The sequence below is a fragment of the Cavia porcellus genome, unplaced genomic scaffold, assembly GCF_034190915.1.
Source record: "Cavia porcellus strain 051 isolate PalLab524CR breed Dunkin Hartley unplaced genomic scaffold, mCavPor4.1 scaffold_29, whole genome shotgun sequence".
Taxonomy (NCBI): domain Eukaryota; kingdom Metazoa; phylum Chordata; class Mammalia; order Rodentia; family Caviidae; genus Cavia; species Cavia porcellus.
Window position 1 is genome coordinate 1,953,956 of NW_026947512.1, and position 15,082 is coordinate 1,969,037.

General features: G+C 32.2%; 1 protein-coding gene across 5 annotated transcripts in view; it reads left to right on the plus strand.

Annotated features, from left to right (window-relative positions):
- Edem3 (ER degradation enhancing alpha-mannosidase like protein 3) overlaps nt 1-15,082 on the plus strand; it is a 76,477-nt gene that overhangs the window by 4,461 nt on the left and 56,934 nt on the right. For 4 of the 5 annotated variants that reach the window (XM_063240295.1, XM_063240296.1, XM_063240297.1 and 1 more), the window contains exons 3-4: nt 13,734-13,834; nt 14,337-14,376. In XM_063240295.1, the coding sequence (XP_063096365.1) occupies nt 13,734-13,834; nt 14,337-14,376 (141 nt within the window). Of the gene's footprint in view, nt 1-13,733; nt 13,835-14,336; nt 14,377-15,082 lie in introns of those variants that run through there. The other variant, XM_063240299.1, reaches the window with a different exon arrangement.

A 15,082-nucleotide genomic window follows, 5' to 3' on the forward strand; every position in this document is an offset into this window, starting at 1 on the left:
AAAAGGATGTTGTCTTTGGTGTTAAGGGAAATTCCCTTAATTTAAAAGAAATTGTAGTACTATTTGTGCACTTTATAAAGACAATCTTTGCTTAAAAAAGATACACTATCACCTATTCTCTGTTTTTACATGTTTTAGTGCTTCCTTATGATAAAACAGCAGTTTCAGTTTTATGAGATAAGATTTTTGGGAGATTTATCATACAACAATGTAGATAAAATAGCAAATATATTTTAGTCTAAAATTTTTGCATAAAAGTTTGTGTGATTTTGAGAATGGTTCAATCAGATTCCCCTGAGAATTATTTCTTACAATCTTCTTTTTGTTTTGTTTTTCTTTTTTTCTAGTACTGGGGATTGAACCCAGGGCCTTTGTACTAAGCTGTGTCCTCAGGGTCCTCCATCTCCCCAATTTTATAATTCGAGGTAGGGTCTCATTAAGTTGCTCAGGCAGGCTTTGAATTTGTGGTCCTTCTGCTTCAGCCTCCCAGAGTGCTGGGATTACAGGTGTGTACCACTAATAACAACTATAATGTTGTTTTATTATTACTTTATTCAAAATTTTTTTTTTTTTTTTTTTTTTGTTTTTTGTGCTGGGCATCAGACTCAGGATCTTGTACTTGACAGGCAGGCGCTTATGCCACTGAGCTAAATCCTTGGCCCTGTTAATGTTGTTTTTACATTTTAAAATATATCAGCAGATTTTCTGCTATAACTATGGCCAATAAAATATAATTAGTAAAAGCTTGCCAGAGAACTAATTTAATTCTGCTTTAAATATTTTTCAACTAGTTCTATTAGTGAATCCATTTTCATTATATATTGATCAAATATTTTCATATATTACCATCTTTGTTATCTGTGACCGTCTAAGTATACTTTGTGCATTTTTGTATTTTTAAAACCTTTTATATATGAAAATACTTGTTCTATTTTTATGTTCTACATTTGGTAAGAGCACATTTTAACTTTGTAATGCTTTTAGAATACGATATTGAGGAGGTTTCGGGTATAAACATTGAAAAAGTAGTTGCAAAGTCATTTTTCAAGACCTCAGCCAGTGCATTTCAAAATAACTTATTCCTAGGTAATTTAGTTTGGGCAAAGCATAATTTAACAAAACTAGGGTAATAGTTTTAAGTTGGCAAGTGGATTCATGATAAATGTATGCTTTTTGTTCGAATGTTAAAATAATATACAGCCAGGGGCTGGGGATTTAGCTCAGTGGCTTAAGCGCTTACCTGGTAAGCACAAGGTCGTAAGTTCAATCCTTGTTATAAAAAAACAAATACAGCTGGATAAGTTTACCACATCTTGCTACAAATGGAAGCCTCTCTCTAAAGAGCGTGGTATCGTTAATATCTTACCCCTTTTAGGTAAGCAGTAGCATGTTTATCAATACATTTTTTTTCCTACTATGGAATATAGTTAATTAACGAGTTTGTGACAGGTGGGGTACTGACCGCAGCCCCAGATGACTTTATTGCCCAGTTCCTATTGTGACCTGCTGGGTAACTTTTTTTGCTGTATCTAACTACCTACATGACTAAATGAGCACTTGGGAGGCTGAGGCAGGAGGACTGCCATGAGTTCGAGGCCAGCCTGGGCTACAAAATGAGTTCAAGGCTAGCCTGAACTATATAATGAAACTTTGCCTCAAAAAAGACAAAAAAAAAAAAAAAAAAAAAAAAAAAAAAAAAAAAAACCCTAAGTGAAAGACTAGATGTGGTGGCCACATGAGAGGGATTTCAATTCCAAAAACTGGGAACTTCTTTTGCAATTAACAGCTTCTTCTGTGTTTCCAGTGGGGGTTGTACCCATTTGTAGACCACTGTAGTACATATTTTCAAATGTTCAACTACTTTACATGTGTAACACTTGTGATGTACTTGTGCTATACACTGGGTATAGTCTTCAACCCAAGATTTAGTCTAGAATTTATACTTCTCCTTTTAAAGTTTTCAAGTTCTCAGTGAAAAACACAATTCTAAAATATTAAAGAGAATCCAGGAGCCTTTTATTTGAAGTTAGTTTTTTAAAAAAACACTATTAACTTACTATAAAGTATATAGGTTTTATAGTTAGGTGATTGAATTTAAATCTTGTCTCAGGTATTTATTAGTTTGGATACTTAAAGATCACTTAATCCTTTGAACAATGTCTAAGCAATGTTAAATGAGGATATTTGTAAATGGTTATTATAGATTATAAAATTTTTTTGAAGACAGGAACTTTTAAAAGTTTTTGATGTTGAATAAATTCATCTTTTATATGTCCTATGCTTAACATTGTTTCTGAAATATAAATGCTCATTCAATTGTTTTAAGGAACTAAATTGAATTCTTGGTGCTGTAATGAAATGTTTATTTTTTGCATTTGTTTATGTGATATATCATTGCCTTTTAAACTCAAAGAAATAATTTAACAGACTTCATTAAACACAAGATTATAGTGAACTTCAGGGTCTGTAAATTTCCTTACTATATTATAGTCACTTATTTACTTTTCTAAAATGTGAAGTGCCTGATTCATGATGGTTTATAGTAAACATTGAAAGCTTTTCTTCATTTCTCACTGATTTCTTCTAACAATGTTCTCCAGTTTAGTTTACAATATGGGCAATTCCTTTAAACTTCTTGGTTCCAGGGAAACAGTGGCATTTTCCAGAGACAGATAATATAATATAATACAATGTGATATAAGAACAAGTACTCTGGACTTGGGTAGACTGAGGTGTTTTTGCCATCTACCAGCTGAATTACAATGGAATAGTTACCTAATCTTCCTAAGCCTCTTTCTTCCTTTCCATAGAGTGGAGCAGTGGCCTTCCTCAGAGTGTCATGCTTAGAGCTTCTGCTGCTACTGCTACGAAATACTGCTATCATTACTGTATATTCCCTGCCCAAGATTGAAATTCCTTTAGGCTTTAACTCAGAATTTGTTCCCCAGATTGTACAGAAATCAAGTTCTGTAAGTGTACTTGTTCTTTCCTGTTTTGGGCATGTGCCTTTTGAACTTATTTTTTCTTAATGAAAGAAAATAATCTTCATCATGCTATTTTTAATAAAAATGTCTTGCCAGTTCAAGGTAGATATCTTTACCATCCCTGGAATCATAGTCAGGGATTTGCTGATGTTATAAATTATTAACTATTAATATTATAATGATTGTCTGAAACATCCCTTAGCCTGATCACATTGTAGTTTATTCATGAATTACTCAAATAAAATGAAGTTTGATGTCTATTTTGGCAGTTCTCATAATCTTACTTAACTCTGGACTATCATCACTCAGGCTTCTGGTAACATGTTTGGAATAATTGTGCAGAGTTCAGTTTGAAGATTGATTTAGATGATAAAATGAATTTGTATTTGAGCTAGAAGTAAAACATTCTTGGACTCAAGCTTGCTCTTATGATATTTGTCTCCCAGTGTTTTTCCTGACTACTGTAGACAATTCAGGTAAATTGCTTTAAGCAAAACTGTACTTTGGTAGCATGTTAAACATTAAAAGTAGACTTGGAAAGAGTTGGTAAGCACAATTTCCTTCAAGTCGTTAAATCATACCTAATGCTGTAACCACTTTTAGCTTCAATTTCGTGAAATAGTCTTTATAATTAAACCAAAGGAACTATTTTAAATTGTAAATTCCCTTGGATTTCCAGGTTTACATACATTTTCTTGGTAATGCTTATTTTTCCCTATTTCTGTAAAATTTTTTTATTTGACAAAGTATACATAATATAACATTTACCATTTCAACCACTGCTGAATGTACAGTTCAGTGGCATTAAGTACATTTGCATCGTTTTATGTATATCTGTAGACCTTTTTCATCTTTGCTAGTGGAACTCTGTACTTGATGTTTCTTTTTAATTGTTCATCAAAAAGAGCAATCTGTAAACAAAGTATTTTAGAAGTGATACAATGGGAGAAATAAAAATCTATATTATCTCTTTTTGTGTAGGCTACTGTGGGCCCGTTAGTCATTGTGCCTTGGCTTCTAGTTTTAAAGCATCCCAGAACTCTACCAAACTTGTACAAGAAATTCTGTCATAGCTTCTCATAATGTTTTGTAGTCATATTTCTACTCCAGATAGAATTTTAACTCAGTAGAACAAGGCTTTTTGTTTAGTTAAGGTTACTGAGATTACAACTCTTTTTTTTGGTACAGGGATCAAACTCAGGACTGCATGCTTGCAAGGCAGGTGCTTATGCCACTGAGCTAAATCCTCAGCCCTGAGTTATAACGTGTAAGCAATAAAATTCCAATTTTAGGTGTACAAGTCTAAGGTTGGATAATTGTACGCTAATATTTAATAACCACCACAACAGAAAACCCTGTAAATTTTTCATCATCCTCAAATTTTCTTCATACTCTTTTACAGTAGATTGTTTTTCTTCTGACTGTTATAACTGTTGATCCAGGTTTTGTCATACATTTTTTCTTTCATTTTATAGGATTTAATATAAACAACATTATATAATACATAGTCTTTTAATTTAATTATTTCATTTAGCATGATGCCTTTGAGATTTATTCGTGTTGTGGGAAATGTATAGAGCTTCTGTTTATTGATTAGTAGTGTTAGTTGATTTGGTAGAACACGATTTATTCATTTACTAATTGATGAATATTTGACTGTTTTTTGTCATTATTATTAAAGCTGCTACGAATTTGTGAGTGCTAGTTTTTATGTGCACATACATTTTCAAATATTTTCCACTTTAAGAATGGGATTACTGTGTCATATGGTAAATGTAAGTTTGACTCTGTATGACCGTGCCATACATGTCTAAAGTGGCTGCAACATTTTGTGTTCTCTACCAGCATTATGTGAGTTTTAGTTATTATATATCTTCTCAGTTAGTATTTTCAGTCTTTTTAAATTTTAGCCATGTTAGTGCGTGTGTAGTGACATTTCACTGTGACTTTAATTTTTATTAATGACTAATGACACTGAAAATCTTTCCATGTGCTTTTTCCTATTTGTATATCTTTTTGGATGAAACATCTGTTCAAAATTTTTTCCATTTTAATATGAAATCGTTTGTTCTGTTATTGCTGAGCTATAAAAGTTACTATATATTTTAGATATTAGTTCTTTAATATGTTTGGTAGATACATTCTCCTAGTCTTTTCTATGGCTTTTAATTTTCCTTAATAGTTATTTTTGAAGCATGGATGTTTTAAATTGTTATTATATTCATCAATAACTTTTTGTCTGTTAGCCTTATAGCCTACAATCTTGCTAAAATTATTTGTTATTTCTAGTAGCCTTTTAAAAAGAAGACCTCTTAGAATTATTCTTATGATGGTTATGTCATCTGCAGACACTTTTGCTTGTTTTCCAATCTGTATGTCTCTTATATAATGTGTTTCTCTTGCCTCATGGCAGTGGCTAGAGGTTCCAATATTGTGTTGAAAAGAAGTGGTAATATTCTTGCCTTGGTCTTAATTTTAGGGAGAAAGCTATTAGTTTTCCACTGCTGAGTAGGAGGCTACCTGTTTGTTTGAGGTTTTTTTTTTTTTTTTTTTCTTTTAACTAGGTAAGATTCCCTTCTGTTCGTAGTTTGTTGAGCATATATATATTTTTTTTAATCATGAAAAAGTATTGAATTTTGTCAGATGCTTTTTCTGTATCTGTTGCTGTAATTTAAAAAATCAGTAGCAAGACTTTATTTCATCGTGACATTATCACTTATTATTTATCCCACATAACATTATTACATCAGTTTTGTTAACTAAAACCAGATTGAAGAATTTGAAAACTTTTGTTCTCATGTAACTTTTGAGTGCAGACTTAAAATATTAATACAGTCCTTTGGAGTGACTAATTTAAAATCATATGAAGTGACTGCATTTTTAATACTTCAGTATCAAGAAACATTTCATAAAATATGGTACCTAAAAGAATGAGAAATGTTCATTTTGAGAAAAGAGCACAATAATCTAAAATAAGTGGAATCCTAATATTTGAAAAATAGTTTAATAAATGAGTATAAATATAGAATAAAGGAGAGTAGGAAAATTTGGTGTGAGTAGTAAAAAGACAACTGGTAACTTGTACAGGTGCAATAAGTAGCTATGTTATCATTATGTGATACATGGTTAATCAAACTTGTTTTTTTTATGTTAGGAAAAAGAAGGAAGATTTGTTTTTGAAGTCAAGAGGCTCTTTATTGGAAATAATAGCTCCTGGGTTTCTGGGAGGGGTCCTGAGTGTAGGTGCATGGCCCCTCGACCCAGAGCTAATTATAGATAAGCAGAGCACAGGAACTGCATTTAGGGGCCACCTATTACAGGTGACTGCACATCTAAAACAAGGCTCTCTCAACTGAGTTCTGCAACATATAGAGGCTAATGGAAACTTGGGTTTTAGAGGAAAAAAACCTGGTTATTTTGTATTTCCTCTTCCTCAGAACTCAGAGGTATAGTAGGGAGTGACTGTAGCTCCCTTTAGTAGGAAGAGGGCTGTATTTTCTGTTGCCTGAGAAGTTCATCCTTTGTCCAAAGTCCTAATTCATTGTGTATTCTTATCCATATGGCTGATCACCTGACTCTTATCTCAGGCCTTTCTCCTGGCCAGCTGCAGTTACTTACAAGCTAACCTGTTTTCTATACCCTCTTCCCCCCAAGTATTCTTAGCTGTGGTTGGGGGACAAGGGTTGAAGATGTAATCTAGCTGCTTTTAAGCAGAAAAGGGTTAGTGTAGGGGAGATAACAGTCAGAGAACTAATCTCTGGGGCCTTGAATAGTCATGTTGGGGTTTAGCATTTATGGACTGTCTTCAGGGGGCTGATCAAGTGGATCACGGGATGAAGAGACAGATGGGGATAGGGGGACGAAGTCCAGACATAATTCTTAAGGATTTGAATTAAAGATTGTAACCAACTGGCCTCTAGACTTGCCTGTTCATGGAGATTAACTATAAATTTGCTATTTCTTTTATTGAAGGAGGAAGATGTTTAATATGGGATCTAGAATAAAAATTTAAAATATATACAGGTTTATTAAAAATTAACTACATTTGATATTTCTAATAACATATATTAATGAGTTTTACATTATTATTTTTAGTAGCATGAAATCATTTCCTAAAATCTAGTGTTCAAATGGGTTTTACTAAAAAGTAGATTTTTGATACTGCTTTGACTGGACTGTTTTAGGGGAGACTGTGTTATTTCAAAGACATAGTAAATTTACAGTCTGATGTGGAGAATCTACATTTTAAAAAATTTATTTTGCTCCTTTGATTTTAGCTAAGTGCATATTTTATTTATTTTCACAGGGCACTTTTATCACCTGAGTTTTATTTCTGAGTGATAATTAAATATTTTCATGGCTCCAGATTGTGTCTGTATAAGTTAATCACCCCTAATGCACCAGCACATTGTGAAAAAATACAACTGCTGGTCACATAACCAGGATGTTTGAGGCCAAGTAAGGCTGTTTGTTTGCCACGTTAGCCAAGATGTTTGAAGTTTACTCAAGCTGTTTACTTGACACGTATGCATTCCTCTAGATTTATGCAAACCTTCTCTAGTTTGCCTTGTGGTTAACCCAGAGAAGGGCTGTGGTTTTATTTTTATCCTTAATTTTGAGACAGAGGTACATGAAGTATACTACACCTCCTTTATTTAATTTTATAGCTCCTTTATTTAATTATTCTGCTTTGCAATTGCTACCAATATTTTTATTATCTAAGTAAGTTCAGGATTTGAGTCTTCTTATTTAATTTAGAGTTTGAATTCATATTTAGTTTCAGACATATTTATATATTGTTTTATAAAACAGTAAAATACTAGTATGAGTTTTTTTTTTCTTTTTTTTTTTTTTTTTTTTTGTCTTTTTCATTTTTTATCGGTACCAGGGATCGAACTCACGACTGCCTGCTTGCAAGGCAGGCGCTTATGCCGCTGAGCTAAATCCCCAGCCCCTAGTATGAGTTTTTTTAAAGTAGTAGTTTAAAATAGTAAGAAACTTTACAATCAAATTAACATTTAAATGATCTTTTTAAAAAGTACCTTTCCTCAACAACTTCAAAAAATTTCCTTTTATCATTTTAAGTGTAACTTTTATGTGTTAAATATGAAACTGTAAAATAATAAAAAGTCATGTGTGTTCTGATAAATCAGTTCTGGAATTGACATATGAAAAAGTATTTAGGACTTTGTTATTGAAATGATACATGTAAAAATAATTCAGAATTTATGCTGAAAATGCATTATTAAAATAACAAAATACTGTGTTGAATTCACAATTTGGTAGCTTCATGTGGATTCTAATTATATCAAAATATTTGTTTCCTGGAATCTGCCCCTCAGGGAATGAATCACTACGGAGAGCATTCAGTTTTTCTAAGTACCAAAGGATTGCAGGCTTCAGTGGGTTTTTTTGTTGTTCTTCAGCCTAAGTTAAAAGTTTTGGTTGTTTTTCTTTTTGTCTTTCTCTTTCTTTTGACCATATGTTTAGTGTTCCTGATCTCTATAATACTTTCTTTATTTCTTTCTTCTTTTTGTGGTGGGAGCAGATGGGAGAGTGGGCACTAAACCCAGAGCCTCTTAAATTTTTTTTATTTGTTTTTGAAGCAGAGGCTCATTGAGTTCCTCAGCTGACTTTGAACTTAAGTCTTTCTGCCTTAGCCTTTTCTTCATCTAATGTAGTATGAGTTTAGAACCTAGGTAATGAAGTAGGAGAGAGTTAAACATGTACCTAGGTATACTTTTGTTAAACTTCAAGAATTAAGAAGTGTCATAATTAAGAATTAAGAATCACGTGAACATTTGAATAATGAAAACAATTCATCATATATAAAAGATCAGACTAGTCTTAGATACTTTGCCATAGCAATACTCAGTGAATGCAGTAAGAGTGTAGAATTATATCTTTAAATTTCTGAAGGAAAGAAAATGTCTAATGCATTTCATAACTATTCAGATTATTCCTATAATTCAGATTATACTTACAATATAATTAGGCAACAAGCAGCCTAACCCAGGGATACCAGATACCCATTTTAAAAACAAATAAGAAAAAAAAAAAAAGAATAAATTACCTGAGGATACCAGGCACCTAAGAGAAAAATCAAATCAAAACCTCAGAGCCAGGTATGGCATTGCACTCCTTCCAGCTCTCTGGACATGAGGCAGAAGATTGCAAATTTGAGCCAGTTTGGGCAATTTAGTGACTTAGGGAACCTCTGTGTCTAAAATTAAAAAGTTAAAAAGTGGAGGGACTAGCTCAGTGTGAAGGCTCTGTTCAATCCTCAGTATTTGAAGAAAACCAAAATCAAAACCAAAACAGGAATGAAAAAGCCATGGATCAGTGGTATGTATTAACTTAAGTAGAATTCTAACACTAGCAACTCTGGTAATTATGGTTCCAGGCCAGAATGCAAATGTTATCAACCTTTAAAAATCAAAATCTTGGGGCTGAGGATGTGACTTAGTGGTAGAGCTCTTGCCTTGCATGCATAAATCCCTGGGTTTGATCCCCAGCACCAGAAAACAAATCAAAATTGTTGTCAAATTATTATTTTTCTGATACAGGAAGAAATGGGAAAATAGCAAAACTATACTATCATTTGAAATACTTTAAAAACGAAAAAATGGTATTTTTCTTTGGAAAAAAAACTCATTGAAAGTAGTTTGAACGATGTTCTTGCCTTGCTGACTGACCTCTCATTGTGTTACTGAAATTATGGAGAAAGCATATTTTCTATACTTGGTAAATTGTCACACTTATTTCCATATTTGGATCAGTTTCAAACATTTTATGCTTCACTCTTACAGTGTCATGAAATATCTTAGAAGTTCTTTTCAATAGGAAGGTTTTAGTCAGATATTACTTCCTCTGTGATATTTTTAATGTCACATCCATTTTATAAAGTTATGTCAGTAATTTGGTCATCACTAATGTCCCTAACTACACATCTATAGATATTTTTGAACGGTGGCAGTGGTAACATTCCTAGGTCAGCCATTTCTTCTAAACTCCACTTGTGTTTGTCTGGTTAGGATGGGGTGCCAACCTCGTTGGCTTTGGGATTCATGGAGGGGCTTGGTGGAGAGCACTTCACTGTGTCTGGGTGTGTCCTGGAGCCATGTTTCTGAGTATTTGTTATGCATGGTCCCTGGTCTGTCCTAATTGGTATGGTTTGCCTTTCTTTGCTTCCTAACCAGGTACTAAGCAGCTTTGCTCCACCATGCCCTTTCACCATTATGTTCCTACCTTAGAGCAGCTTAGCATGGATCGAATTCCCCTGAAACACAGACAAATCAAACCACTTCTCCTTTAAGTTGTGGTTGTAGGGTATTGTATCCAGTAACGGGAAAGCTGATTAATACAGTGTTTAATTTAAATTCCATTTCCAACATTCCTGTCTTTCTCTCTCTCTCTTTTTTTTTTTTTGCTGAACTTTCATCTTTGTTGGCTAATTCCCTTTTTGCTATTCATTTTTATAAACTCATGTAGAATGATTCTGAGTGACAAGAAGCACATGACATAATTGCTGTGAACTGAAGAACATGTTTATGGTTATGTTCACATATGCGTGAATATATTCATGTATGTAGTGTTCAGTCACAGAATTTGAAAGAAGTAATATGACTGATTACTGATCATGATGAGTATTTATTTATGTAGTGATTTGTGGACTGAAGAACTAGCATCATATATTGTTGTTCATACAATATCTCATAGTTAATATGCCAGGTATAAGTGACATTATTTAAGTTAATAGTAATTGAAACCTGTAAGTAGCAAGACTAGGCAAGGAGAAAACTAACATGATTGACAGAAGTCCTAAATCAAGTAGGAAAAAGTATGAGTGTCTTAATTCTGTGCTTGTCAGGGAGTTAATGAATGTTACCTAAATTGAAACTTGTAGTTAGGATTTTAACCTGGAAATGCTACTCATAATCATATTTTATCAAGGTTTCAGAGACTCCCCCTGATGAAGAAACAATTCTATAGGTCTTTCTTGTTTCTGTCCTTTCTGTTAAGATCCATGACCAGCAAGGGGGAATATTCCAGTCCAGTTCCACAGAAGCAGCTACCTAAATTTAAGAGTCTTGTTCTGGTTTATGGCCATGTGTACAGGGCCAAAGAACCAACTCTCATCTCTTTCGGATATTAACCATAACTTTCACTGAAGCCTATCTTTATTTCTAATATCGCTGTTGTGGTTAGTGTAGCTTTGTCTTCCTACTTTGGTACTTTAAAATTTCTCTCCTTTCAGGCTCAGCTGTATATTAAATATTATTTTAAAAATATTTATTCAGTATTTTATTGTGTTTATATGAGTAGGAAAGATTTCTGCATATATTTTTATCTTCTAGATGAAATATTAACTGTCATAGTCATTCTTTTAAAAAATCCCAGTAATCTGAACTATGAAGTACCTATTCATAAATATTAAGAGATATGAGAGAACTGTAAGAAGAAACTAAATTCACAAAAGAAGATTTGAATCAGTATATGTCTAGGTGGGAAGAGTCAGTTTGTAAAAATACCAGTTCAGTGGCATTTGAAGGAAATTTAAAAGTTATACAGAATAAATGTTGAAAAGCATATTGCAGAGATCGAGTAATTAAGGTAATGGTTTTGAAACAGGAATAGGCAGCTAGGACTGTAAAATAAAATAGAGAACACAGAAAAGTGTGTTTGTGGACAATTTTGAACAAAAAAGTCTGGTAATTCAAGCAATTAGGGAAAGAATAGATTCTTTTAAAAGTGGCATTTGAAAAATTAGCTATTTGGGGGGGACAAATGTCATTAAATCCCTATTTCACATTATAAACAATTATAATCAATTTCTGGTAGAGTAAATCTCTAAATGTAAAACATAAAAAAATTATAAGAATACTATTTTCAGAGGCCTAGTGTAGTTTTGAAAAGCGTGCCTGAAATCCGGAAATTATAAAGAGGTTTCTGGAAAGAGACTGACAGATTTAACTACACATTTAAACTTTAAGGTGAAAGCACCATAAATAAAATCAAAAGTCAAACAAAAGACATAAAATATTTACTGTCTGTAACAAAAATATAAGAGGTCTATTTTGTCAAAACAACAGCAAAATAAACAATTAAAAATGGATATAAACAGACATTTCAGAAAAATAATAGCAATGAAAAATACAAAAAGATGCTTCCCCTTCTTAATATTGAAGCTTGAATAACATTTTCTATTAAAATCCTGGAAATTAGCAAAGTGGAAAACATTGATCATCTCTTGTGCTAGTAAGAGTATAATAAATTGTAAGTTTGGTAGTGTTGATAAAAAAATTATCTATCCTTTTGACCTATAGATCCATTTTTAAGTAATCCAGATACACTAGCATATACACAAAAGATTTGTGCAGATATTCCTTGTTTAATGACCTACCTGTTTAACTGCTGTTTGGATTTACAATTGAGGTGCACTATTTGGATGTACAACCCATTTTTTTTTTTTTGGTACGGTTCTCTACATCTTGTTTATAGACCCTCAGAGTCTTTTTTGTACAGTGCACCTTGTTTATACAGTACTGTATTCTTTGATGATTGCATAGTACAGTACTATAGTTTTATGTTCTGTTATATGTTATAGTACTGCATGTAAGAAATATACAGATAAAAGCAGAGTCATCAAGTTGGAGTTTCTTTTGACCATTTGTTTGTTCTGGATATTATAATGTACATACCATACAGAATTCCTCATTTAGCAATAAATTCAGTTAACAGCCTAGTCACAGGGATGTAACTTGGATGTTAAACAAGGAATGTGTGCTAGGCACACAGTTGTACAAAAGATTTTATATACATATATATATATATATATATATATATATATATACACATACCCACACACACAAACATACATACACATACACAGTTTTTTCTGCTGCATTGTCTATTGTCTATATGGTGAAAAATTGAAATCAATGTTCAATCAATAGAGCACTAAATAAATTTTAGCATATTCATAATATGGAATACTGTGAAGAGGAGGTACTTTTAAGGATATAGGCCTCTAGTGTTATGTTACCTTGCTTAGAATTCTAAATCCATCATTTACTAGCTATATGACCTATGCTTACTTAATTTCTTTGGGCCTCGGTTTTCTCATCTGTGAAATGAAGGTATTTCAGAGAGTTCTTGCAGTAACTAAATTATAAAGTATATAGAATTGTGCTTAGACTATAACTACTTAATATTACCTAATATCAGATAATTACTTTGCAGTAATAAAGTAGGCCTATAACATTCCAGTGTGAAAAAACTCTTTAATTGCAGTAATTTAGAATTTTAGAGCAATGTTTCCCTATGGCCTGAGCATTTTTTTGTAATTAAAAATTTTAAATGATATATGTCATATATTAGGATGTATATTGATAAATGTAACTTCTGGGGAGTGAGATTAGGGGAGGGATATCAGATTATCAGTTTCTAAAAAAATTTTTTGATGTCCAGGGATATAGCTCAGTGGCACAGTGCCTGCCTGGCAAGTATGAGGTCCTGAGTTCAATTCCTGGTATCAAAAAAAAAAAAAAAAAAAAGATATTTTGGGTGCTTTTTGAATTTTTCCAAGCATGAACTGAATTTGTGATTAAATTTTTAAATTTGCCATATATAGTATAACTTTTGACTGATCTTCATTTTACTTTATTTTTAAACTATGAAAAGGTCATATATACATGATGTGTACTTTCTCTTGTCTTTCTTAGTAAGTTATAAAGGTTTTCTTTGTAGGAACATGCTTACCCAGCAGATGAACTCATGCCTTTAACCTGCAGAGGTCGTGTTAGGGGGCAGGAGCCAAGTCGGGGTGACGTGGATGATGCCTTGGGAAAGTGAGTATAAGCATGGTGTGGCATTTCAGAGTACTAACTGCTAGACTTCTTAGAGGCCATTTGTAGTCATATTCCTCGTTGCTGGCTAAATTTAAAGACTGCTTTAAGTATTGCATTTGCTTCTTTATTCTTTTTTATTGTCGTTTGCAAAAATTAATCAGTTTACTCATTAGGTCAGAGAAAACGTTAGTTTGTTAATCTGGAGAAACTTTTAAAATATGTGTAAATTTTAAAATGTATGTAAAGTCATTAAGATGTGATGAAGTTTTACTGCTTTAATATTATTTTAAAAAGAACTAATGAATGTTTTTAAGTATCTTCAAAGATGTAAAATGTTAAGGCTCTTCAGATTCCTATTTATAGGTTACATTGTACTTTAGGTACATGTAACTGCTAGTTAATAGAAAGAACCAGTCAATCGGATGTAATAAGTCAGCTTAAATATTTATGGGTAAAATATTTAGAATTTTAAATTTTGTGTCTCGTTATACTTTTTTCTTAGATTTTCCCTGACACTGATTGATTCTTTGGATACTCTTGTGGTAGGTTTGATTCTTCTTGGATTTACTTATTTTATAAATATCATAATATGCACACTCAAGTATTATAAATTTAATCAAGTATGAAATGGAAAACTTAAGAATTTAAAATGTTTAGATCTGCTTCTAAATAAATCTTTCACATGGTTTAGGTGATGATGTAAACTGATTATCAAGTGAAATTTTGTCCGTTAATGAAGAGACTCAAACAATTTATGGTGATATCAGATTCTGTAATGACATTTTATTGAGGAAGGTCCCTCTCCCACTTTTATAAAAGGATGGTTGGAATCAGAAGAAAATAATTTTGGAAAATGCCATTAATATTTTTGTGCTTAGAGACATGCTGCAATAATACTGAAATTATTAAACTATAATCTTTTGAAACTGTTGATAAGTGAAAATTTATTTTTTCCAGCAGTGATTTTTAGCACTAGTTGATGACCTCTTGGCTTTCTTTTTCAACCTTGTATAATTCAGAAATTAATTTTGGTTATTCTGTTTCAGAAATGTTTATGATGACACAGATTAAGTTCCAGATGTCATGATGTCTAAATATACTATGTCTTCCTAGAGTTTTACTTTTATATATTTAGCATATAAAAGTAGGCTTGTTTAAGGATTTTCCCTAAAGCATAATTCTTAACTTTAAATTAATGTCCTAGGTACTGGTTAAAATTTAAGAAAAAATTCTGGGTTAGTAGAAAAA